At 38.0% G+C, this 27,662-nt stretch overlaps 2 protein-coding genes across 2 annotated transcripts in view; one reads left to right on the top strand and one right to left on the bottom strand.

Annotated features, from left to right (window-relative positions):
* COG5 (component of oligomeric golgi complex 5) overlaps positions 1 to 15,562 on the bottom strand; it is a 178,947-nt gene extending 163,385 nt beyond the window's left edge. Inside the window, exons 1-6 of the mRNA XM_027890119.1 lie at positions 15,471 to 15,562; positions 14,554 to 14,693; positions 13,531 to 13,588; positions 10,529 to 10,583; positions 10,349 to 10,418; positions 5,173 to 5,293 (exon numbers count right to left, since the gene is read on the bottom strand). Coding sequence (XP_027745920.1) covers positions 5,173 to 5,293; positions 10,349 to 10,418; positions 10,529 to 10,583; positions 13,531 to 13,588; positions 14,554 to 14,693; positions 15,471 to 15,525 — 499 coding nt within the window. The 5' untranslated portion in view covers positions 15,526 to 15,562. The remainder of the gene's footprint in view (positions 1 to 5,172; positions 5,294 to 10,348; positions 10,419 to 10,528; positions 10,584 to 13,530; positions 13,589 to 14,553; positions 14,694 to 15,470) is intronic.
* A 107-nt stretch (positions 15,563 to 15,669) lies between these two features.
* Positions 15,670 to 26,070, top strand: DUS4L (dihydrouridine synthase 4 like). Its single transcript, XM_027890101.1, has 6 exons — positions 15,670 to 15,966; positions 16,202 to 16,323; positions 19,755 to 19,872; positions 21,334 to 21,456; positions 22,565 to 22,791; positions 24,123 to 26,070. The coding sequence occupies exons 1-6, from the start codon at positions 15,857 to 15,859 to the stop codon at positions 24,368 to 24,370; spliced, it is 948 nt and encodes a 315-aa protein (XP_027745902.1). The 5' UTR covers positions 15,670 to 15,856; the 3' UTR covers positions 24,371 to 26,070.
* The last annotated feature ends 1,592 nt before the right edge of the window (positions 26,071 to 27,662 follow it).

The raw sequence follows: 27,662 nt of genomic DNA, 5'->3' as shown, positions 1-27,662 counted from the left end.
CAGGACTTAGCACTTGCCTGGAAGAGAAATTAAATCAGTTCAGCTAAGATATATCTCCAACTCACTGAGAATATTCATCATTCTAATCGTGTTTCCCAACATACTTTCCATTCTTCTCTGCTTGATTATTGCTTGTAAATTTAATCAGCATATATACCGTATTACATCACTCAAATCATTAATGAAAACACTAGCCAGCTGCAGAACACATTTCAACAACACCCCACTTGACATATTGCTGGGCAACAGTGAACAACTGATAAAGACTTTCGGGGTACAGCTTTCTCTAAACTCCTGCATTCACTGCACATTTTCATCAGGATTGTATTGCTGATCCTGCCAGTGTGACATGGTGTCAAGAGCCCTATTTAAATCAATGGTGTCAAGAGCCCTATTTAAATCAAACTACAAGACAGTCATTGATCTCTCTAGTCCCAAGGCCTGTTATGCTGCCAACAAAGAAGATACAGGTGGTTAAACACGATTCATTCTTGGTAAATCTATGTAGCCTACTATTTAATAGCACTTTTATATTACAGACTCAGACAAACAGTTTATTTGTTCTAGAGTTTCTTTGCTTATGGAAATCAAGTTAGTTTGAATTGTCTGAAGAATATCGGTGGCATTAAGTTCTATTTTCAATAAAGCAAGCTCTCCATTAGATTCTGGATTCTAATCTCTCCCCCCAGGAATTCCTACGGATAACCACTAAGAACAACGAGACGACTCTCAAAAGCAGATGAGATACATTAGGATGAGTATACATATTGTTTATATTTGTATTTATAAATATTTAAACCTTTATATACATATATATACAACATACATGTATAAAAAGGAGCATGCTCTCCTTTCCTGTGGAATAGGTCCATGTTTTAACAGCAACAGAGAACAAAAAGGGAAAAAATAGACTTTTTTGGTTTAAAGTATTTGGAAATATTTTGCTCTAATACTGTCATTTTCCATGATGGGGAAAACACAGACCGTGTTGTCTCCCTCTGTTAAGCATTATTTTGTACTACTGTATGACACAAAATGGGTGGTGAGCTGCAATACTATAGATAACTTTACAGTCTTTACAATAGTGTTCCTTTTCAGTGGAAACTCTGGGGCATTAGATGTAGTAGCAACACCAGAAAAGCCCACTGAAACAGAGAAATCTGAATACTGGACAAGAAAAGGTCCCACCAAGGCAATCCACAGGCAGATGAGATTGTTTTCCTCCTTCCATTGCCTCTAATTCCTATTCTAATAGACATACCAGCTATGTTCAGGTTTTTTCTTGTTTAAATCCTGTATGACTCATATCATTTACCCCAGAAAGGTGCTAAGTCCAATTTATTTCTATCCTCCACAAGACAATTTTTCAGGCTCAAGATCACTGTCACCTTTGTGCAGATGTCACTAGTTCTGGGGTGCACTTCAGAAGACCAAGCTACCACCACCTACATTATGCATGGTTTTTGCTTTACCCATTAAACTGTCTTTATCTCAACCCACAAGTTTTCTCTCTTTACCTTTCAGATTGTCCCCATCACACCAGGGGAGAGAGCAAAAGGCTGCATGGGGCTTTGTTGCTGACTGCTGTTAAACCTCAACAGGAGTACAGCACGTATACAGGGTTTTCTCCATTTCAGCTAGACTTCAATAACTGACAATATTTTGCCATTTCTCTACAATTATTTAGTTTTAAAGTAAGGTCACAGCTCTATCTTTGTCCATCCTCTCTTACATTACATGAAATATTGCCCTGGAGCAACTTCTATACAAAGACACCCAAAAGTGTGTTTTAATAGACCCCTTCTCCTCCATTTCATGGTTGCATACCTTAGTCACAGACCCGGTCTGAGTTTACAAAAGAGCAAAATTACGGCTGGTGCAAGAGCCTGCCTACAAATATATGCTCACAAACAAATAGATTAACTTGCTGTGACGTAAATTATAATACAACCATATAAAGACATGAAGAGTTTATTATCATGAAAAGAAGTCTAAGCATTCATATGCATAATGATGACATCATCTACAGGTTAAAACAGACATCCTTGGTTGTCCAGAGCTAGCTCTGTAACTGACAGATGGAATTAACAACCTGCCCATGCTTACGCTGGCCATTTGCTGCACACACAACTCAGAATTTTCTCAACTTCACCTGATAAGTTACTGCTGCTGTTAAAGACAGTAATTTCTGCATATCCACATGGAAGAAAGCAGATATTTTAATGCTGCAGAATTTCTTCTGTGAAAGGAACTGTATATAGCATACCATTTTCCTGTCACATTCTATTGTTTAATCTTGCTTAGGAATGTTTCTTTTCCACTTTATGAAATATTTGTGTTTAAATATCAGCAAGGAGCGTAGTCAGGGCATATAATTCACTGCATTAGGCACTGTGTGACATCTGAATACCGTTGCTTGTTTTACCTATCCATACACTGAACTGTATTGTATAATACGAAGAGTCATCACTAGAGAAGCAGCTAATAGCTGCAATCACAACTCTGTTTCTACTTTGCTAGAGGACCCAAGTATGTTGGGAGGTAGAGAAGCTGCAAAAGTCCGGGTTTTAATTTTATATGTATTTACATACATACACAAATTAATCTCTAAAATTACATAGGAAATTAAATTTTACTTCTTACTGCGCCAAAGTGGGAAGTTAATTTCAAAGAATGTGAAACTCCAACACAGAGGAATTTTAGATCTACTTTAGCTTGAACTAGAGATCTCAGTCAAAATATTACCAAATGCTTTCAGAAAAACTTCCTAACTTCATCCACTGAAACTGGAGATCTGTAGACTACTAGCAACTTAGAGTGTCCAATAAAAAAACCTTCTCAGTATAAACTAATTGCTTCTTATAGTTTCTCTGATTGACCCATATTTCTATGTAATTCAAGGACTTTATATTTTTACCATAGCTTTTCCTATCACTGCAAAATAAACTTGAAGACACAACTAAGTAAAAGCTGTACGTGAACTAACACAGATTTGCTGCAGAAATATATGCTGAATACATATACCTAAACAGGCACGTGTACATTTGTGGCCCCCAAACATACACCCAGAGTACAACTGTACAAAGAAATAAATTCCCAGTTATCCCAAGATTCTACCCAGAATAACTTAAAAGCAATAGAAGGTATGGTATATTACACCACAGAAAGTGCAAACCTTTCACAATGATATCACATTGCACTGGCTTTGACAAAGTGAAAATTATACTGCACCACACATACAACAGAAAGGTCATAAACAACGGGAAGATTTTTTGTTTGAATGAGACAAAAGAGATATTCAGAAATATCTGGCTAAAAACACAAGTTAATATTCATCTTGGCCATGAACCCCAACTCAAAAGCAAGCTTCCATGACACAGAGGTTGCTACCCAATACCAGGTTCTCGCACCACCTATTTACTAAAAACCAGACGTTGTGGCACTTCCAAAGCCCCCCCAAAGTTTTCTTATCTCACCACCAAATTACCAGTGCCCACTGTCTCTTCCCCATGCTTCCCACCCTCCTGACAGCATTGAGCACTGCATCGCATTTCCCATCTTTCTACAGCACAGTATTTCCACAACCTCACCCCAAGCCACAAAAGCCTCACTGCTCTCCTGCCCCACAGCATTACCAGCCCCCAATACAGATCTGCCACATGTCCCAGTGCCTTCCAAGCCCATAAGCACAGCACAGCCCAGACTTTCCCCACATTCCCACTAACAAAAGATTTTACCTGGCCACAAACCATGCAGAATTAAGGATTAAATTAAGGACCACAAGCCTTGGCTACCCCATGGACTATAGGACAAAACTCAAAAGGGTTCCCTTAAACACACACATTCCCCTTCATCTTTAACAAAAATTACTCAGACTTTGCTGAGCTACAGGAAAAGACCACCTATTTGAAAACAAGAGATTCAAAAGACTGTGGCACTTTAACAAAAGAAAGTGCAAGTGTTTTTTTTTTTTGAAAGAATGAAATTAAAAAAAAAAAAGGAAGGAGAGTAGTAAAGGGCATATTCTTTCAAAGAAAGAAATCCTAAGTGCTACACAAGATACACATCTCAAATTTTACCATTAAATTATACTAATTTTTAATAGGATCTAGCACTCAAATTAATCCCAGAAGACTTGTAATTCAGCTAGTTAAAAGACATTATTACTTTATATATCCTGAGTAAGTAATGGGATACCAAATGGAAAGAAATTTTTTTTAAAAATCAGAAAAAATATTTTATCTTAGAATTGATACTTAAGTGCTTCATTCAAACTGATATACTAAATAAATACATAGACTTTCTGTTTGCAACACAGCATCTGCCAATTATAAGACTAAGTCATTGTCTAGTAATTTTTTCATTATACAATATAAAAAGAGCAGCACTGGCAAATATGCACAATAAACCTCAGGATGATCTGAACATTTGATAATTCAACACTCCCACAACCTATTTTTGGAAGCTGAAATTTGAATACCATTAAATCAAAGAAGAAACAGTTGGCAAGATACCATATACACCACCAACAACTGATATCCAAGACTAATGGGGTGCTCCTCAATGCATCCTGCAGCACAGTGTGAAACTTCCCAAACTAGCTAAAGTACGGAAAACAATGCAGCAATTTAACATGATTCATGAGAACTATCCCATCATTCTTCCTAGAAGTCAATAAAATACAGGGTAAATTAGTCACTACTGCAGCAGGATGCTCCCAGTATCTGAATTAGTTTAGGTACCTGTGTATCATATGGCTTTCATAAAGGTCACAAGGACAATAACTTTCTTCAGGATGTGAACCATAATTTAAACTATGCCTTATCATAGTGCAATGTCTTCCACAATCCAAATACACACCTGTTGCCTCTAAAGGCATTTTATATAAACATAAACCAAAAAGAAACTGCTTCACAAAGAAGCTGTTGCCCAAAAGAACACAAGTTATTATCACAGAATTTTCATGTTATTAAACACCCGTATCTAGAGAAGCAATACGGAAAAATGGAAAGTGTTAGTAAGTTCTGTCTGTACCATTTCTCACTTTAAATCAGGAAGCAGACAGCAAGAACGACAGTAAAAGGTTTTGAGTATTTCTTTAAGTCGAACACTGGTGCGAGTCATGTGAGTGCAAGCTAAAAATGCCTCTAAAAGTAACTAAGAAGGACTCACCAAGTTCATTGAGACTCTGGGCGGCTTTTGTTATCTCTCTGCTTCCTCCTTGCAGTTGTCCTTGAAGTCTCTTACTGAGATACAAGATGCGTATTATCCTGCGCAGCAAGTCGCAGGCAGCCTGCAGGGAAACCGTAGCGTTAGGGGCTATTACCAGTATATTAGAATCACGTAATGCTGGGCCACAAACGTGGAAACAGGAAATATGTATGTGAATAAAACCAAAGAACTTTAGAACACTGAAATCCCTTTTTTCAGAATTTTGAACACCATTCTGTGTTATGAAGACCAATACGTTCTAACACTGGTAATTACATTTATGGGGCTACTGAGATTACACTGTCATTAGCTGTGCGAAAAGCACAGGCAACTCAGAACCCCACGACAGAGGCATGTTCTATTTCTAACTAGAAGTGAGCTTTATTTTATATTGTACATCTGTCCTCAATATTCCTCCCCTCTTTAAGATCTAGTAAAATTAGGAAATTTGGCCTTGCCAATCAAATATTGATCCAAAATAAGCAAACTGACAGCGCGTACTTCAGAGGACAATAAAACTTCATGGCTAAATTGTTATTACAGATATTGACTCTTATGGTAAGAATATACATAAAAGCTAACCCTCAGCAAAACCTTCATAAAGCCAGTGACCTTCATTCAGCCAACTGTTAGCTCACATTCTTTCATATTCTCATTAAATACATGGTATTCTTGATTAAAATAGAGGATGGATACAAGATGTAAATTTTTAGGGAACATATTTGTGTATGTTTTCATTAGCACCGAATCAGAAAAAAGGCAAATTTGAATCAAACGTAATAGTTTCATAATTGTTCACTAAACGAAGATCTTGAAACAGGTTTTGTCCTACACATTAAATAATAGAGAAACTCTAAGAGTTGCATGAAGCGTGGAGTTCCTCCAGGGCTGGACTGGGTCAGGGGGGTTAGGAGGGACATGCTATGGGAACAGCAACATTCTGGAGCGTGTAATATCTAAACTAGAATTCAGAAATGTCATTCAGATTTCATTACAGTCATAGGTTCAGTCCAATATCTGCAATCAGATTAACAAAAATGGTGAGAAATTTGGAACAAGTAAGACACAGCTGTTCTAGAGGTACTTTCTCTGGTACTGAAGGCAAAGTCTCCCGAAGTTTTAAACTTATGGACATCAAAAATTAATTTAAAATTACTTTAAAAAATATTTAGCTTCTGAAAGACTTTGAACCTCTTTTTCATACTCAAGTTAATTTCTTGAAAACTAATCTTGAAAACCTGTGTAAGGGGAAAACATACACAAGTGAATAATTTCAACCAATATTCATTACAACTTAGCAGTCTCTTCCCTATGCCAGTACAAAACAATGAAAACACAAGTATTTATAGTTTAATTTTATTAAACATCTAGACAGAACAAAAAGGAAAAATTAGCAAAAGCCCCCCTGAGGCAAATCAGTGAAAAGCCCAATTACTCTTGCTGCTTTGGGCTCTCTACCACGGTCTGAAGTGCAAGTTTCCTAAACATTCTAAGACAACTTAACCACATGATTTCTATTACCATTAGTGAGAACTAAGTGGGGCTTATCCTGCTTTGAGAGATTAATGTATTAATTTTTATTAATTCATTTCTTTAATTAGAAAAATCTTAATCCACATATCACTTTCCTATCTGTGAACTAAATTTCTGCAAGATGAATCAGAAATAGCTTTTTATATAGGGCACTGTGCTTTGCCAAATAAGAGGCCACAATATTACTACTTTGCTTTCAAATTTAATTACTTTCTAATCCAATTGTGTACCTCTCACTAATGTTTTTCCCTAGGAATTTAAGTTCAGTTATTTTCTGACCATCTTTTACTTTACACGCCAAAAGTTTATATCTTTTTCATTGAATTGTTGCTCATTATCTCCTGTCCCTAGAAACAATGTTTTAAAAGGACTGTCAAACTGAGTATGAGATGGGAAAAGTTACATTTAGATACAGGAGAAAAAAAAAATTCTGGCCCTGTGAATTAGGAGGAGGAGAAAAATCCAAAAACACTGAAGATGCACTCAACTTCACAATAATTGCTACTGCAATGTTCCCCTGACAAAGAACCTGTTTCACCCATGTATTTTCATTTATATGAGCTGTTCAACTTAATAAAACTCCCAGTCACTGTAAAAGAATGCAATATATAAGGACAGTGTAACAGAAATAAAATATTTTATCTGATAGTGGAGTTGTTCACAGATGCCAGATCCTCTAACCTGACCAGCTCCATAACAGAAGTCTGAATTAATTCAGGAAACGTTCCCTTCCTGAGGTGATACAGTATGCTTTTCTAAAGGAGATGCTTTCAACCAAGAAGAAATTAATTCCACTGTTCAAGCAAGAATTCATTTGGAAAAGGCGAATGGCCCCGGTTACACTGGTTTAAGTAAAATTAAAAATAAAAACCTTTTTTTTTTTGAGGTTACATGTCAGCTATCTCCTGAAGTTTAAAACAACACATCAACAATAACAGATATTATTGCTACAGTTCAAGACATTGAAAAGCCTCTTATTTTAAGCTCAAGTTCATTTAAAGAAATGATTCAAAGAAGACTTAATTATAAAGAGAGGGACACTTGAAAATGTGCCAGTGTATAACTCATATGTGCAAGGTAATTGAATGTATATATTTTGGTTTTTATGAAGCCTGAAGAAGGAGGAGACTGTCCATTATCTTTAGATTACATTTACTATTTATTTACAGTAGCATCAGGATGCAAGTTGCCACTGGTAAATATTTTAAAGAGAGAATAATTTTAAAATATAGAATGATGATTCTTTTAAAAATGTTTTAAACATCTGGGTATTGTAAGTATTTTTAAACACCAAGATATCTGAAACCAGGAGACCATGTAGAGCTGCACAGAAAATAACCCTCTGAAGGACAAACTCTCTGTCTACACATTTCAACTGTTAACTATTCCCATTTAGCCTGTGATTGACTATGGAAAGAGTCAAAAGAGGACAGTATGATTTAGAGCAGGAAGTAAGCCTGCTGAGTATGCTGCTCCCTTGGGATGCCATGAAGCTTTAAGAGAAGACCAAGATATCAGAATCACACAGCAGAGATTTAGAATTCAGGACTACATTTGAAGTTTTACAATGAACTTGCAGTGAGAATGCTGTACTATATTAAAAACAATTAAGGATGGCAAAATCTCACTTTATGCAAGCCAAATATTCCTTCAGTTTGCGACTAGTCCCACAGCAATCAATGGAGAGGCACTAAAATAACACCATCACGAGTACAAGAGGCCCTGCAACACCACACATTTCAGCAAAACATACCTGCTGACCCTACAGATTTTGACAGAAGTAACCTCTTTTACTAGCTATCTACCTTTTTCTACTTATTCTACCAATTGTACATCAGTTGATATAATTAGTAAGTTTGAAAATGTCCCAAACTGCAAGTCTTGCATTTAGGAGCAACTTCATGCCCTAAGCCCAGCCACTGCCAGGAAGCGAATTGTTTGCTGCGCTGTCCCCCTCCCATCCTCAACAAATGAGTCAGACAAGTAAAGGACACCACAGGAGTGCATCTTGGGGAAGCAGGAGAGCTGAGATTTCCTATTGACTCCCTCAACTCCCCCCAGCAGTGTTGTGCAACATCAAGTACTCGTTCGGTATCTGCCAGCACAAGGAAGGGACAGCAGCTCTCATGCTGAGGATGGACTCTCACTGGCAGAAAAGCTGGAATCATCATTCCTCTTTATACATTGAGGTACCCATCCAAGTGGATTTGGATGCTAGGAAGGACAGACTAGCAGGCTTCTGACTTAGAGCAAGATAAGCCAAATATTACAAATTCCCTGGCACAGCCTGAGTAATGCTGACCCTGGATGGATGCTGCTTTCCCATGGAAGAAAATCGTGTAACCCTGCTACAGCCAAGAGAAAGCAAAGAGCACCCAAGAAACATTTACTTAGCCGAGGGACTCATTCTTCTCAGACATCCTTCTGCAGTTTGACTCTGTGTAAGGGCGGGGTAGAAATCTCCTTCATCTTTAGCCCTGAATTCCCATAACCTTTTCCACATATTCAATATATATCAGACAACAAGAAATCTGCACCTAACCTACCACATGGAAATCATAGAACTTCTATCACCCAGTGACAAAAACAGTAACAGCTGGAACTAAAAGCAGCAGGATAAGGGGCCGGCCAAACTGGCTGAACAGAGTGTTAAGAGCTTCCTGCTGAACTTCATTGCTACTGAAATTGCTGTAGAAAAGAGCAGTTCAGCCAAGAGAGCAGTGCAGCTGCTCCACCAGCCCCCAGACTAGAAACTGCATGAGTCTGCAGCTTAATCTACTCTACAACAGCAGTCACTTGCAGATGGCAATCTACTTGACTGTACATCCACAGCTCAAAATTCAGCTACTAAAAGATAAGTTCCTAGTTCTGCAAAGCTAAGGTAAACCTGCAATGACAAACAGTTCAAACAATGACTCATTAAAATACTTGTGGGGTTGGAGTTGTGTTGCTTTTCAAACCATAAATTTAATAGAATGCAGACACATGACTGTTAAAGATCTACGGAATAGTTTCAACTATTAAAAAAATTATCAATGGAATTGTTTGACACTTATCTCACCATCACTGTGATAAGCTCTCTACCACTGCTATCCTCTAACAGTGATCTACATTACCCTGGAAACTCCACTTATATTTAAAAGACAAGGAAAAACTATGCACGTGGCCTTACAAAACTCCACAACCACAAATGACTCCTTAAGTTGCATCCTCGCTATTTTGCAAGAATTAATTCCCAAACTCTTTACTAAAAACTGCAGCCCAGCACACAATAACTTAGAGGCAGAAAGCATCTTCTACACAACGGCACCATAACATTAAATACCAAAATCACACAAGCAGTAATGAGAATTTAATTAATCTGTATTCAGATAAGCCTTCCCTCCACCTCTCACTTGGCTGGTGCAAAGGTCAGCTACCTACTTTGCAATACAAAGCACTTCCCAGTAGCTCCTGAAGAGACACACAAATACTGATGTTCACTGAGAATACTGACAACAAACTACAGGTTACTGGAGTAGAAAAACACCGCCCATGTCTGACAATTGTGAAATAACACAGGTTCAAAAAGGGTTTTTTTTAATATATTTTTTATGCAACTTACTTGAAGTTTTGCTAGCTGAGCTGTGCGAGACACTATTTTGTTGTAGGGGTCAACAATTTTGACTCTGATTCTAAAAATAAGAAGAGAAATTTATTCATAACAGTGTTAATAAATAGCACTACAAATCATAAAAATTTATACTTTCTAATCACAGAAGGAATGGCATCATCAACATCATACCTATCAACAGTACTTTGTAGAGCACCGATTCTAGTTTGCATCATTTGGAGGACACCTGCAAAATAAAGCAGATTTTTTACATGGAACACTCATCAGTTAGAAGGAGTTTTTCTTCAAATCATAGTAACTACTGCAGACTACATAGTATAAAACACACACACACACACACACAAAACAAACAAACAAACAAACACAAAACAGTTTCCCCCTTTACAACAAAGCATTCATACAGACCACTGCAGCATATTAGGGAATAAACTGAGCAAGTAGTAGGTCACTCATTGAATGTTATGGAAAATTTATTGGTAGAGAACATAAAAAGAAATACGCAGAAGAAATATTATTCTGAAATCCATCATTTGTGAAGTTTCAAATAATATTTAGGGGATGGGGGATGTTACTTTGAATGATGATCAGACATATAACCTGGTACAAACACCTGAAAATTATATACAAAAATGGCAAAACCAATTTAACACTATTTATTTGACATAGTGACTATACAGTTCAGACAAACTAATGGACAAAGAAGACAGAGAAAATAAAAAATTCTCCTTTAAGGTTTTCTTCCTGTGCATAAGCATCTTTAGTAAAAAGTAAGGTATCAATGTCATTGTAAGGTCATCTAATTTAGATTACAAACAGAGTAAACTACCCTAATCATGTTTGTTCCAGATTAGTTTGGCAGAGCAGCACAAGGAAAGCCAAGAAGCATGTTTGTTTTTTCTTGTTAAATGGCAAACAAAGTAGTCAAGGATAGCAGTCATTTTTGCAATACAGAATCAGCCTGCTGAAAATTTAATTAAGTTACACAAACCCAGGCCTATGAAATTATTTTTGTTCCAGTTATTATTAGCATACTCAAACTTACTAGATTTTTGTAAAGCTCTGTTTACAAGCATGTCATCAGTAAATTAGGTAAAAGTGCAGCATGATACAGTACGATGGAAGACAAAATACTGCTAATAGCCGTGTACTGTGACTATATCTCACTTATTTTGAATAAATATGTAAATTTCCATCTTCTCCATATTTCAGAATTATTAACTTGGCTTAGCGACAGACTCATGGGTTCTCTGGCATTCATACACGGAATGGCCAGCATGCAATTCTCACACATCAGAGGATGAAGACACAAGATACAGTGAAAAGCTGGCAAAATACACCGCAATTTCTACTCTACATTGCAATAATGGGGGATGGGCCAGTGGCAAGACATTGCTGCACCTATGGCTGTGATATTGCTGTCAAGCATACAGCAGGCCTCTTCCCAGAGGGCAGAATAAGGATGGGTGAAAAGGCAATCTACACTCTCCATCTGCTATGGAAGATAGAGGATGATACCATTTAGCCTATCTTAAGATAACAAGCAGCTCAAGATACCTGTTGAACTGCCACTACACAGAAAAGAAAATGTATTTCAGATCAGACTACCATTAAAAAAGTGGGCAGGCCTGAAAAAGAAAGGAGTCTACAAGCTGGGTGTATCAAATTGAAACATTTAATGAGATTCACGTTCATACATCCAAGTGACTATGCATGATGTAAATTAGCTCCATGATCTTCAATTGCTTTCTTGAAAAACACACCAAGAGTTATGCATTTCTAACTTCATAATTAAAAAAATCTGTTGACATCCACATTTTCTTTTTCTTATTAAGCTTGACTCAGTGTTTCCTTTAAGAGCATAACCCTAAGTAAATGGAAAAAATTCAACAAATGTTAAGTGAATTGGATTTTATTTTTACTTTGGGTTATTATTGTAAAACATGCATTATTTACCACACCTACCTTATAGGAATGTTTTCTAACTGAGTAGATGCTTTGAAATACATCATTCTTTCCTCAGAGCAACTTTAGGAAAGAATGCCTTCAGAAACAACCACAATTTCAGAAAACACAATTTCGCTGAGCACAAATTGCTGAAGATTGTGACTGGAAGGTATTTATCAATCATAAGATTTACTACAGATTCCTATTTACTTTTTATTTGGAGAATGAACACGTATTTCAGTCTTCTATGTTTGATTCTCCAACTGTTTGAAAAGTTACTCAGGAGCTACCATTTCTAGAATAAATAGCCACTTCTTTAATTTTACAGCTATAAGCAAATGCTGACAAATACTGCATCCTGAAAGTTCCAAAGACTAAGGATATACTATAACTGTCAGTAACCAGAAACTCTGGTTATGACAAAATCCGAAAGCAGAAAAAGGAACAAAGATAACTTACTTAGCAAGTTTTAAAATGGAAGGGGAAAAGTGGATATGCTTGGAGGTGATAGGATATGCAATTAAGCATTTTATAGAGGTACATATCCGTCTGCACAAAAAAAACCTCAAAACAGAACAAAACCATATGAAGTTCTCAGCAAGAGACAAAGAGCAGAATGGCAGGTTTAATGAGCTCCTGGCATGAGACCAATATATTGCAACCATCTTCTATGCAGATTCAATGGCTCCTAAGTAAGGTCTTTGAAAGTCAGCAGTTTATGTTAAAATCAAGGTCTCAAAACACTGGAATAAAACAAGGCATGTATCTAACTCAGTAGTCCCTTACTAGGAAAAAATATCTCAACACAGTTTAGATTATGCGTTAAAGCCTCTTTGGTTAAGATATGCAAACTATGCATCACATGCATTTGCAACATAAAGTGGTGCTTCAGACAACAGATATCTACCAATGTTGCAACAAAATTAGGCTTATTTAGAAAAATATTTTAAAGGGCCAAAAAAGGCTTGATTGCTGAAGTTCCTCAGAACTGACTATTGAAATACATTTTCCTATGAAGCAGTTACTACAGATAAGTATCAGCCAAATCTTCTCCCTGGAGCTCCATCTACTGACATCAAAAAAAAAGCTGCCACATGTTTCTCCTCAGAAGTCAGATCTGTAGCCTCAACATGAGGGGCCAAAGTTGGCACTGAATGATGTTCCCTGCACAGATTTTAAAAATGCTTCCTCCACTGTAAGAACAGCACGGATAATATAACAATATTTACCTTCCAGGGATTCAATTCCAGTTGCTTGGGCCAACAGATCTTCATGTCTTGCAACAACCTTAAAAAAAACAGAATATAAAAACGGAATATAAAAAAAATGGGGCCATGCACCTAAAATGAGGATTAAAATCATCATTCCTACATTAGGTATTTAGGTATCACCACCCCTACATTAGGCAGACACAGAAAAAAGCAGGTACATCAAAGATGAAGGGGTTTTCAAAGCACAAGGGTTTTAAGTCACAAAAGCAGCAAGCTCAGAACAAGAAGAGGATCAGTAACTGCAGCGTACCTGACAACTTAATTAAAGCCAGCAGAGCAATCACATTTCAACACACCTTCATATATAATTGTAAATGTGAACTTATTAATCACACAACAATAATGTATATCCACTATTTTTTTTTCTATTTATAACATTTAGAAACTAAGTTCCCAAAGAACTGGCCAATATGGGCAGAGTTAGGCAGAAAGCAGGTTATGATACTACACACAAACCCACTGCAAGGTCCACCGTGGATTCATAGTTTCCACATAGAAAACATCTTCTACTACCCAAACTCAAAAGCCTTTCTAAAGGTGTAGAGGTGTGTTAACGTAGGTTTTATATTTGCCTAGGTACAGGTACGTCTTAGGGCTTAAGCTACTCTCCAGCATAGGATGAAAAGGTGCAAGTTCTCCCTGTCTTCTCATAATGTAATCCCAAAACATGTTAGTTGACATGATCATATGGAAAGACTCAAGGGACCATCTTATAAGGAAGAGCAGCATACAGAGAGGTTGCAGAGATACGTATCCCAGTATACAGCCTACAGAAACTGAAACTGTATATGGTTTCTTGGTAGGAAGTGTGCGCTTAATTGAGTTCTCAGAATCACTAATAGCTTAGCTGCAAGCTGTACTTTTAGTTACTACTTGCAGAGGACACCGGGCAATTTCAGAACTTACAAGATCGTAAGATTACTAAGTTTTTGATTACTTTATATCAATCACCCCAGAACAACAGGTATGCTTTAAACTTACTTGTAAATGCAGCTCTTTATCCAACTGACTAATACCTTGGGCAAGTTTTGCCAGTTGCTCAGCTATCACAGCCTGATGGATAGACTGGGAAGTGTAAGCTTTCACATCAAAGTCTTCTCTGAAGAAGTCAGCATAACACTCTGAAAAAAGATTTAGACTATTTATATTCATGCATCAGAACAGTTGAATAATATTTACGGAGCCAGAGTGTACAGTTATCTGACCTTCAATTCACGGTGTACGTTGTCTTCATCACATAATACAAATGTGAGAAGGCACCAACACCAAGAGAAACGGGTTTGGAGCCGATAAATGAGGCTGGAGTTTGGGTTTGTTGAGGTTTTTTTGTAAATGGTGGTAATGACTCCTGTTCCTTTACTGCCAACAACCTTGAGTGGAAAACACTAAAAAGTGTCCGTAATCTTTTTCAAACTTTACAGCATTAATGAGGGTGAGGTTGTTGAGCTTGTACCGTAAACAAACACACGCCAGTCACCTCCCAGTAACTGACACGTGGCACGCCACAACTTCATGAAATCATACCGGACTCGCAACGGTGTGGGTTTATAACACCATTAAGAAATGATACTGCAACGATGACTGTGGGTCAAGCAAGACCGGGGTTCCCAGACAGCGACTGCTAATTCCACCGAGCACCCTCGCCTCTCCTTCCAGTGCACTCCTTCCCTTCGGGAGACAGAGCCCCCTCACCCGGACCCTCGGCCAGCGACCCCTGCCCGCCACCCAAACTTTCCCTGAGTCCAGACCGCGGGGCTGCCCTGTCCGCCCCTCCCCGAGCTCCGCCCGCCCGGCCCGACACCGCCCTCGCCGAGGACCCTCCGTGTTCCCCGGGCCCCCCCGGGCGGTGCGGCCGTCGGGGTCTGTGCCCGGCGCTGCCCCCCCAGCCCGCGCCTCACCGTCCCCCCGCAGCTCGGCGAGGGCCGGGGCCGGGGCCGCCCCCGCCTCCTCCATGCTGGCGGTGCCGGAGCGCGCGCGTCACTCCCGGCACGCGGCGCGCGGCGATGATGGCGAAGGCGCGCGACGGCACGTGGCGATCCCGGCGGGAGCGGCGCCGGAGCCGGGACACGGCCGGGCCTCGGCCCTGAGGGAGCTCCTTCTCCTGGCGCTGCGCAAGTGAGCGACGTCCTGCGGGGCGCTGCACCGGAACGCTTTTGTTTGTTTTTTTTTACCGTCACAGTTCAAACAGGGATGCTTTGCAGCACGGCCTGTGAGAAGCAACTGAATGACTTCCGTTTCAAACGCTGTTTGTTTTTCCAGATGCCGAAAGGACTGCTAGTTATACATGATTGGTGACACCACAGAAGCTAAAGAATGCCGACGAAAAGATCCCATGGATTTGTTTCGTTCTGGCCAAGTTGTGAAAATATGTGCCCCCATGGTCCGCTATTCAAAGTAAGTAGCTGTCATGTCAGTTTTCAGTGTGTTTTCTCTGAGAAAGTTTATCTTGACTGTAAAAACAAGTGTGATTATCTTTTTCTCCTTTAGTTACTTAAGACAGAGGTATACATGGGACAGGTTTTATCCTACGATTAAACAGCTCCACGGTACTGCATGTCAACAGCACTTTGAAACAGCTCCTCAGAAAAATGCCTTTACAATTTACCTCCTAATTTTCATGTTTCTGCAGGTTGGCTTTCAGAACCTTGGTTAGGAAATACAGTTGCGATTTGTGTTACACACCAATGATAGTGGCAGCAGATTTTGTGAGATCTGCAAAAGCAAGAGACAGTGAATTCACAACAAACAAAGGTATTTTTTTAATAAACCATTAATAAAACATTGTCAGAATGTTTTATGTGGTGATAAGCCAGATCAGCCAAGTGTATGAAGTTTGTCACAACTTGACAAATGTTAACAGTTTGGGTATACTTGTGTCTTACTGATAGTAAAAATTCTAGGTGAGAGTAAGCACAATCCAGTGATAGTAGGTCAAATGAAGTAGTGGAAAACCTTGGCTCCACCTGAAATCAAGGCCTCCAAAATGATGTAGATCTGTGATGTTTTGACTGCACATAGATGGCCAGCGGCCATGCACTCACACAGCTGCTCACTCATCCCTCCTTCATCCTCCCAGAAACACAGGAGATTAGGAAGAAATGCAAATGCAAGAAAAAATCATGAGTCAAGATAAAGGCAGCTTCATATGTGAAGGAAAGAAAGAGGGGGAAAAAAACAAGTGATCCAAAGGCAGTCACTTCCTACTGGCAGACCAGTGCCCGGCCAGTTTCGAAGCAACATCTACTCTGAAACACAAATTCCACATCCCAACCCACTTTCTCCTTCCTGAACCACTCCAGTTTTGTCACTGATCTTGATGTTATGCTGAGCATATTCCTTGTACCAGTTTGGGTCAGCTGTCATAGCTGTATCCACTACAAACTTCTTGCCCATCCCAGTCTATTTGCTGTGGGCAGGGGAAGGCAGAGTGAGAAAAAGAGAAAGCTTTGGCATTGTGCAAGTACTTTGCAACGATCGCCAAAACAGTTTGTGAATTATCAACACTGGTTTTGTCACAGGAATCCAAACTGCAGTACCACACAGGCTGCTAGAAACAAACTTTAAGTAAGTTTTAATAAAATTGAAAATTGAACTCCATCCCAGCCAGACCAAGTATAAGATGGCAGCAAGGTTCTTTTCCCAGCAGTTGTTTCAGGTGTGTTTCAGTTACAAACATTTAAGTAGTTGCTGGGAAAAATCTTCTGGTCTGTAGTAAAATCAAGAGTGTTGCTAAAGGTGAAAAAATTAATAGATCAGGCATTGATGCAGTGGAATCAAGGATTTATAAAAGAAGCAGGGTTTCATATTAGCTGGAGTGGAAAGTGGAAGGGGCTGATGTTGGACAACTTGAGATGCTGAGAGCAATAAGCCACAAAGATACCGGGAAGCTGAAGCATGGCTGGGGTCAGTGTGGAGAAGCAAAGCTTCAGGCATGGTAATGAAACATAACCAGAACACATACGAAAATAAGGAGTATAAGGAGTTGTACAGTGTCGTGGCTGTAAAGCAAAAGTGGTATGAAATACTTGGGAAGAGGTGGCAAGAACAATACAGATCTGCCGGCATGAAACGACTGCAGTAGAACAGTGTAACAAGGAACATACAAGTATAAGCTGCAAGGAAGAATGAAGAGCACTGCTAATGTGCTAATAGGCTAGTAAGATCAGCATGTAGGATCTATGAAGCATGATGATTTAATCTATTCAGACCACAGAATTTGTGGTTTCACAAGTATATGCAATAGGGGAAGTACATTTCACTATTTGAAATGCACTGACTACTATGGTGCATTATTCAAATAGAACAGAGCAGTTACAGAGAAAAGTCACGTGGGGAAACGCAGGTAGACACTCTAATTAGTAGAATTCAACATCAAAAAAAAGCATGAATAATTCATTGTAAAAATAAATGAGTAAGAACATAATTGACAGTATATATGGCTCAAAGGTCCACAGTCACTAGTTTGTCCCCTTTGAGTTTAGTTACACTTCTGATCTATTCGAAGTCTGGTGGCATTGAAGTTCCACAGGTCAGAAATGTATATTCTGAGGGGTGCAGGGACAGGGAAAGGAAGGTCTCCTTTACAGTTACATACTCTACCTTTGCTACCTGATAACCAGGGGTACAGAATTAAATGTTTTAGTGTTGTAAACATCTTTTCCCTACTCACTTCTTTCTTGCTGGCCTTAATTTTATAGGCTTCTAGAACACTCTGTCTCATGCTTTGCCCAGATTATAGTATTTACATGATTAGCATTTATACGTTTTCTGTGGTTTTATGTTTAACTTGCTGGCTGTCTGGGGATTTTGTCTTCTAAGTAGCAGAGTTTGCAATTTCTGTTTTCCATTTTTCTTCTGCATTAATGTTTCTTTGTTACGTATTTCTCAGAGATACCTGTTCTTTGTGGCTGCTGCTAAAAAATGTTGTATGGCTAGATTCAGTATTTTTATCACTTAATGCTCAACAAAAAAAATCTAGGAGTGTGGGATTATTCTAAAATATTAGCTATAACAATGTAAATCTCTTCAGCTAGGGCACTGTATTAAATGGACAGTGTTCTGAAAATGTCCATGGGATTTTTTTTGCTTGCTGGATTTTTAGGTAACTTCTACAAGTGTCTCAGCTTGATTGAGAGGGTACTGCTGGCCTTTATGACTTAAGCTCCACTACTTCAAGAACTATTTACTTTCCCCTAAAACAAAAAAAAATCTTCAGAAGCACTTGTGTTCTCTTCAGTGCTAGAAGTGCTTTATGCATTTATTGGATCATCTCTTTCCGTCAGTGCTCATATATCCCCCTTCTTCGTAACTGCAGCAATTGTTTATATGGAAAGTGAGTGCTAAGACTGCTTGAGATATTTTTAGATGCCTTTAATGTAATGCAGTAGCTGTAAAAGAGGAGAGCATGTTCCAGATGGCCATCTGTCTCTCTGCAGGGGCTTAGTAAATCACAAGTAGTTCAGCAGACCCAAGCTGAGGAGCACTGACACTTTGGTTTCTCACTTGAGACAAAGCTGCTGAAGCTGCCTCTGTGCATGTGCGCTCATTCCAACTCTGCATATCACACTGTGGATAAAAACCAGCCATGCTGGCACAGAAGAGGAGAAAGATGGGATGAGATGAGGAAGGGCAAAGCTTGTGGGTGGTTTAGCTCCTTTCTGAAGGGTTGGTTCTCTAAGCAAGTTTCCCACCTGGCAAGACAGACAGCCGTGTCAGCACAGCAAACGGGCAGCGTGCAGACAAGGGCCAGGCTAGGAGGGCAAACATGAAGGCTGCTGAAATGTGGAGAATACTTAGTTTCATAGGTGATCTTTGTGGAAGATAAGCAAGTGACTGGCTTCAGTCAGAAAAAGTGTATGTTAAGCCAGCAACAGTATAGGGCATATATATTTATGTGAATTTCCACCTCTTTTAATAGACATACTCATTTAGTATCCCCTAGTAAGCTGCCTTTATTTATTTGTGATCTGGGGCTTGCAGAACCACAAAACAGTCAAGTTTGGAAGGACCTCTATGCGTCACGTTGTCCAGCCCCCGAGCTCACACAGGGTCACCTAGAGCTGGTTGCCCAAGACCATGGTCAGACAGCTGTTCAATATACAAAAAAACATTCAAAATTTAGAATTTGTTCTTTTTATTTTCTGGGAATTTTTAAATCTCTAAATATCTTTTCATTGGAGTAGGTGACCATCCATTGATTGTTCAGTTCGCTGCTAAAGAAGCACAGGTTTTGTGTGATGCTGCACATATCGTCTGTCCTTTCGCAGATGGAATAGACCTAAACTGTGGTTGTCCTCAGAGGTAAAGTTTTGAAAAAGATGGGTAAATACAATGAAATAATTTGAGACTAAAGAATGCTTGTTCTCATTTTCGTAGTAATTTCTGTCTTAACCTAAAAATAGACTTCAAGAGAGAAACAGCTTTTTAATCTGTCAGAGATGTCTGTGTGGCAAGACACTGTTCTGAGTGTTCTGAGATTCCTGTCACCATGGTGAGACTGGGAAAAGCATGTACATTTACTAACTTGCCTTTTTTCATTTCTGAGAGACTGAGTGTTGGCTCAGAAGTGAAGTGTCCATCCCTTCTCAACAGCTGGTAAATATGCATTACCAAAAAGAGCTTGCTGCAAATAATTTGGAGAGTGTTTTGAGAAATTATGTGGCAATTCCCAAAACAATGAGGCAAGTCCCCAGTGTCTCAAACTTCTGCAAGTGAACGATAGTCTCTAAAATAAAATTACACAGGTTGTGTTATTTAGGAAGTGCTGAGAACAAGTTCTTCCATCTTGTATTAGATTTATAAGTATAGTGAATTAGTGATCTACTTCTCATTTGATTTGATAAAGATCTTGTCTTAACAGTGAAACAAAGTAGTAATGAACAAATGAAGATCCTTGCTAACTGGTTCAGTTAAGAATCATCTATTATATGTTTGTTAGGCAGTCTTTTTCTAAATGAAAACCTGAAAAATAAGATAGGAAATTAAAAGATAATATTATGGTGCAAATACTTAATTTCTCTGTTCTAATTAAGTTGTCTTGACTTAAAATTACAGTATTTGAGAAAAATCTTTTCTGGAGAGATCTAAGACTTCGGAATGGAAGTGTATTTTTTTCCTAAGCTAACTACTGTTAAGTATCCCAAACTATAAGTTCTTTTTAGGCCAAAAATATACACTTACATATGAGTCCTTTGTTTCTTCTGAATATTGGTTTGAAAATAACAAAAGTTTGTGCACTTCATCTGCCTTTATAAGAAAAATTGTTTAAGAAAAAAACTACCGCTCTTAAGTGGAAGCAAAGGTTTTTTCCTGCTAATCAAAATAGCGTTTTGCAGTTGAGAGAGAACAAAAATAATATCCTCACTTGCACTTCAAAAATCTTCCTTTTCAGTCCAAAGTCATTTTCTGTTTAGAAGAAATCCATGACCCAACGGAAGGGGAAACATCAAACTATTTATTTTCTGTATGATCTAAACCATTGTTGATTAAATTTTAGTTTATCTTCTTTGTGAGTCCATTTTGTGGACAGAAAAGTGAACTAAAAGAGATCAGCAACTTGTCTAAAGTTTTAATAGCACAATGCAGACTGAACCAGAATCTACATAATGGTATGAAACTGCAAACAAATAATTGCCAGTACTATCTCTGTTTATTCAACCACATGGGTTTCTGTAGGTCATAAGGAAAGAAATTGCTGTATTTGACTGAAATTGATCTGCATTTTTTCAAATGTAGAATACAAATGTTCTTTTTCTTTTAAAGATGGGCCATGGCAGAAGGTTATGGTGCTTGCTTAATAAACAAACCAGAACTCGTTAAAGACATGGTGAGACACGTACGAAATCAGATCAACAACCCTAAATTTTCAGTATCTATTAAAATAAGGTAGGTCTAACTTAAATGGTACATGGAGGAATCCTTTTTATTTTTTTAAAGAAACAATTTAGTATAATAATAAGTTATAATATTCTTTTAATGTAGTATTACACTTTATAGTAATGTGTGAATATCTGGGGCAAGTAGTCCCAAACTTAGATAGCAGAACTAGCACAGCCTTTGACTCCTTACCCAGATAAAATACTGTAGGGTGGAGTTTTCTTGCAATCCAAACAACATAAAAGTAGAAGTTAAAAGATAAAGGGTTCCATAAAAGAAAAGCAATGCATAGTCTCTATCATCACAAGAACTTATTTTGTGAGCTACTCTCCACAGTTCATCAGTTTCTAAGTTTCTTTAGACTTGTTTTGCATTGCTTTGTGTGCAGTCCAGAGGAGAGAAGGCTCTAGGGAGCCTTAGAGCACCTTCCACTTCCTAAAGGGGGCTGCAAGAGAGCTGAGGAGGAACTTTGTACAAGAACACGTAGCAATAAGACAAGGGGAAATGGCATCAAACTGAAAGAGGGCAGGTCTAGATTAGATATTAGGAAGAAATTCTTTACTGTGAGGAAAGTGAGGTACTGCAACAGGTTGCCCAGAGAAGCTGTGGATGCCTCATCCCTCAACGTGTTCATGGCCAGGTTGGACAGGGCTCTTAAGGTTTTTAAGGTCACTTCCAACCCAAACCATTCTATGATTCTGTGACCATTCCATGATTCACTATTTCACCACATATCCTGTGTGGCTTTTCCATATTTGTCAGTTAAGTTTCAACTCAGTTTCCTGTTCTTCAGGAAAGGGGAACTATTACAAGTGTTTTGTGGGTTTTTTTGCAGAATATGCAGAATTGTGCTATTTTAGAATTTTTGGGTACTCTCGCTCAATCTCTATAAAATTTACCATGTATGTTACAGAGATGTGATATTATTGGGAAATGCTAAATTAAATAGTAATTTTCATATGTTAAACTCATATGTCTTTAAAAAACCCCAAACACTGTCTTTCAACATAATACTGTCTTTATACTCTTATTTATACAAATCTGTGCTGACATCTTATGGAGGAAGTTTCCTGTAGTCCAGGTAACTTACTACTTATTGCTTTCCTTGGAATTTTAGGATCCATGAGGACTTAAAAAGAACAGTTGACCTGTGTCAAAAAGCTGAAGCAGCTGGAGTTTCATGGATTACAGTACACGGGAGAAGTATAGAAGAAAGGCATCAGCCTGTACATTATGATGCAATTAAAACAATTAAACAAAGCATGTCTATACCTATTGTGGCTAATGGAGACATTAAGACTTTAAAAGATGCTGAAAATGTTCATCAGTTGACAGAAGCAGATGGTAAGATTGAACATACTCTATTTTCTAAGTAAACTTACAAATCAGATTTCAAAGTATTTATTTTGGCTATAAGTAGGACATGATTTGAGTGATTTTCACTCTTTGAGGGGACAAAGGAAAGAGCATGTCTTAGATGCCTTATAAATTCATAAACAGAATCATTTGTAATCATCTGAGCACTAGAGCACTGTTGTTCAAAGCCACAAATAATGATTTCCAAGGCAAATTACAAAAGCTCTTTGCTTAATTATGCTGTCTCATCGCTCAGTAGTGGAGTTCAGGGGGACCTTCAGACACTCATTCCATCTCTTTATGGAATTAATCATCTTTTAAAGAACTGTAAACTTCTACTTGGAAATCTCTACTTCCTGAACATGGGAGTAGATTTCTTGCAGTAATGATCCAATGGAAAAAGAAATACTGTTAAGCCAGGTACTTAACAGTTGAGATGGTTAGCTTCAAGGACGCAGTGAGGCATTGCACTCTCATTTCTGCATTAAAATTTGTGTCCTGCAGTTATTTAAGTCACAGTAGGTTCCTGCAACTGTCTGTGGTCTCAAGACAATATGAAAATTTGGTATATGTTTTGAAGAGGTGATCTCCATCCACATACTTTGCATATTTCAACTAGAGAGCAACAGGACAGAGAACAGTACTAGAAGGAAAAGTTTGTGTGGAAGGTTTCTGCTGACACTGTTGCAGTTTATTAGCAACAACAAAAATCAGTTGAACCAAACTGCCGTTCTGCTTTACCCCAGAAATAAAGCAGGAAGGAAATGCATCATGCAGAAGAACAGTGCAGGAAAACAGAGTCCCTTAATCACAGAAAAATCTGACAATATGGGATTACAGTTCACTTGTTCAGAAAGATTTACTGCAGATTGAGAGTATTGAAATTTACTGAACTGAGCCATTGAGCTCTTACTGGAAGAAGGATTCTTGTTCAGCGAATAGACTTGAGTTGCACAAAAAACCCCTAAGTTTAGCATATTGGTGTCTATAGTAATTTTATAAGGGCAGGCTTGTATATGTGTAGCAAATAAAAACAAAATACTATTTAAGTGCAGCCTCAAAAGTAGGACAGAAAGGGCTCTGTGTCCTGTGTTTTGTTTCAAAATTTCTGGAATGCAGACTGTGCTGGTAGGCGTTGCAGATGCTCTGAGATCTGCCTTTTTAAGTGGATTTCTCTCATACAGCTCTAATACTAATCCCCGTTGTTCTCCAATTATTTTTCTGTAAGCTTTGTGTTGTTGTCCTAAGGGGTGCTATACAAAAATCTACATAAAATTTAAAGTAGAGTGTAACTTACTGCTTTGATTTCCACTTTGAAGGTATAATGGCAGCTAGAGGACTCTTGGCAAACCCAGCTATGTTTGCAGGATACGAAGAGACACCTTTGAAGTGCATCCAGGACTGGGTTGACATTGCTCTTGAGCATGGAACTCCTTTTACATGTTTCCACCACCACTTAATGTACATGATGGAATGGATAACGTCAAAACAAGAAAAAAAAGTTTTTAATGTTTTATCGAGTACCTCAGCAGTACTAGATTACCTGAATGACCATTATGGTGTGTGATAAATGGAAGTATTTTAATTCTATGTAAACTTATATTTTGCAATTGTTGATACATTGTTAAAGTTTTAATTGGGTTCCTGCTTCTTAGTCACATTTATCAATTGTGTAAGTATTTTCAACACAGCATAACATCATTAGGATGGTAATTTATTTTTTTAGTATTTTTGTGTGTACATTTTCCCCTCTAGAAAATATTCCAGATTCCACAAATGTGGAATTTGGTTTACAGTGCACATGTGGGAGAGGGGAGATTATTTTAAGGCTCCAGTAATTTACATTTTCACCAGACAATTGCTTACAGCAATATTATTGCAAAACTAGGGCCTTTCTTACATGAAACCTCCTAAAATCAGGACTACTGACAAATAATGCCAGTAATTTCAGACCAAAAGAATACAAAGGGAGCAATTATAGAAGTTTTTGCTTTAACTGACATAAGTGGAATTTAAATTTCAGTAGATTTTTAAACTTTAGGACTGTGAGGCTTTGAAGCCCAGCATACTATCCTCTTTTAAATTAGGTGTTCCTTTTGCAGACTAAAAAAAAACTTTCTAAACTTACTTACAACTTAGAAAAATTCCATACTTCACATAGCAGAAGAAATATGGAACAGATGAACACTGGTGGAAGGAAGGAAGGAAAAAGTACAATGAAGAGACAGTTTAAACTAAGTATGAACTTAGCTTGAATCTAAAATAGAAGACTTGAGAGTTCAATTTAAATTCAGTTTTGTTTATCTACTGTATGATAATTGTATACCAGATCCCTACCATTTACCACACCAGAACTTTTTAGGTCAAAGAAAAGCTGACAGATTCTCTCAGTAGGGCTCTTGCAGTCCTTTCTGCCCACTGGCATGTTGCTTATCAAAGCATGACAGCCACTTGGCTTTGAATCACTGTATAGGGGTGAAATAGTGAAAACTAGAACAGGATGATAAACATTACACACCAGCTGCATTTGTTCTGCAAGGGAAATTTCACAAAACTGTGCAGTAGAATTACTTGTAATCAAATAATTTGTTTTCTTTATATGTTTACACAGAAATTCATACCAAAAATTTCCTAGTTTTTTGACTGTGATTGTTCTATGAATATACTTGTGAATAGTTCCAAATTTTCTAAATAAATTACTTGGTTTTGTATACAGTTGTGATTATTTTTTGTAATTATGCAACAACTTTGAGGAGGGAAGGTTGCTTTTGATGCTACTCACAAATATTTTAATAGTTTAAATATCTTAAATTCTCACAATTTTTTTTATGCAATGTCATAAAATACTTGGACATTTTTCATTATGAATATGTCTGATTTAGACAAATGAATAAAATTTTGAAAGGCATGACCTGAGTCATCAAGTCTGGTTCACTATTTAAGAAGGCAAAGTTACGTAACTCTTCCTTCCTGATGTGTTAATAAATGGAAAACTGCAGATATGCTTTGCTATCCTAAAGCTAATTGAGACAATCTCTGCAACTTTTTTTAGTTGTGATAGTGTCTCCATTTCTTCAGACAACTATTTTTTCACTCTTCTGGTTTCTGATGTTTTCTTGACATTAGATGAGCACAAATTTGTATAGCATTTCAGGTAAGCTCACAACAATATCTTCTGCAGATAATACCTCTTCTAATGCCTCACTTTTCCTCAACTAATATTTATCATGTAAATTATGAGCTTCCAGTTTTACAGAAAAAGTTCTTACTTCCCAACTGCATGACTTTGTATTTTGTGTTGTTGAATTTCCAGTCTCAATGCAATTATTGTGCAGCTCAATTCTCCTCAGTTCTGAAAATGTCTCCAGCTTTCTGCCACAAAATTAAAAATTAAAACTGTACAGCTGAATTGTAGAAGAAGAGTATTTGTGAAAGTATTAACTAAGCCCTTTGTTAGCATTTTCTTAAGATTTTTTATGATGTTGGGTACCAACTGTTACATGCTGCAACCTGTCTCATGAGCCACAAGGAGCAGAGAAAAAAAATAACACAAATCAGCACAATATTTTTCCCTCTAGTAGTGGGAAAATCGAATTTTAGAGGACTTGAAATACCTTGACCTATTTAGGAACTGAATACTTGATGATTTTGAAGACAGCAGTTGTTGTGCCTGTGTGAGATCAATCACAGAGATTTCTGCCTGAAGTGCAAGACCTAGGTTGCTGTTAATATTGGTTATAATTAAGGAGTGCTTGATTTGGCCTTTTATGTATCATAAAAGTCAGCGGATGTTTATCATCCCTTTTTGAGCATGAAATTAATTGTTTGCCTTCCCCTGTGAATTTTGTATCTGAACACACTTCCCTGTGTTGCCATAGAATAAACTGCAGAATTGAAGTCTTAAGCCATGCTCCGAACAAAAATACTGTTCAAACATACAGATATTGCTAAAGATGGGAGTTAGTTATTTAATTCCCAGACTTGTTTTAGAATATGGTCATATTTCTCATTATAAACCATATGAACATGGAAAAAGTCTAATTTCCAATTTAAAGCCACTAGATGTATTTCTTCCTGCTATGTGTTACTTATAACATCAACAGGTGCTCAGTCTTCCTGTTTTCTAATATTCAAATTTTTAAAAGTTTTTCTGCAAGTAACCTAAGATACAAAGCATTGTTTCCTAATTTAGGACCTTTGCCTCCTGTAACTGATCTCACGACGTTAAGCCACCCTGAAGAACAAGGCCAAATGCTCCTAACAGCTGTACTTTCTTGCAACTTTTACCCTGCTGCAATAACCCCAGCTCCCTCACACAGCCTCTACAATCTCATTTTCTCTGTTCCCTATTGTTACATTTCTTAGGTCACTTCTCTGTCTTGGTTGGGCAAAAGCAGCGTGTGATGATGAGACACCTATCATAGAAGCCAAAGTAGAATAGAACAAGTTTAAACTTTGCCATTGTTCCAGCAGTGAATTAGTCTGATTTCAGTCTTCTAAGCAGCTGCTAATATGCAGGCATTTCCTATTTCTTCTGAATACTCTGTCACCTTACTGGCAGGAGAGGAAGGTATTCCTTGTGTAGGAGCACCTAGACAGACCACACCGGCCACGCAGATAATAAAAGAAGAAGAAAATACTAAAGCAAAAATATCGTGGTCCTGAGCTAGCTAAGATTAGTGCTTGTGAAAAGAATCATGAGGTCAAGCTGGAAAGCCGCTTTAGGCATTACTGTCCTTTGTGACTGAAAGCAGTCGCATGGGCGTGTATGGTATGTGTGGGGATAAGACACATCTGGCCTGGCTTGATAGCTCAGCCCCCTGTTCTGTACATATATAGGGGAATAAAATTATGAGTTA

This window comes from Empidonax traillii, unplaced genomic scaffold (assembly GCF_003031625.1).
Source record: "Empidonax traillii isolate 1590-97213 ecotype Southwest subspecies unplaced genomic scaffold, ASM303162v1 scaffold277:size2070623, whole genome shotgun sequence".
Classification (NCBI taxonomy): Eukaryota; Metazoa; Chordata; class Aves; order Passeriformes; family Tyrannidae; genus Empidonax; species Empidonax traillii.
This window is presented reverse-complemented; position numbering and strand designations above follow the sequence as displayed.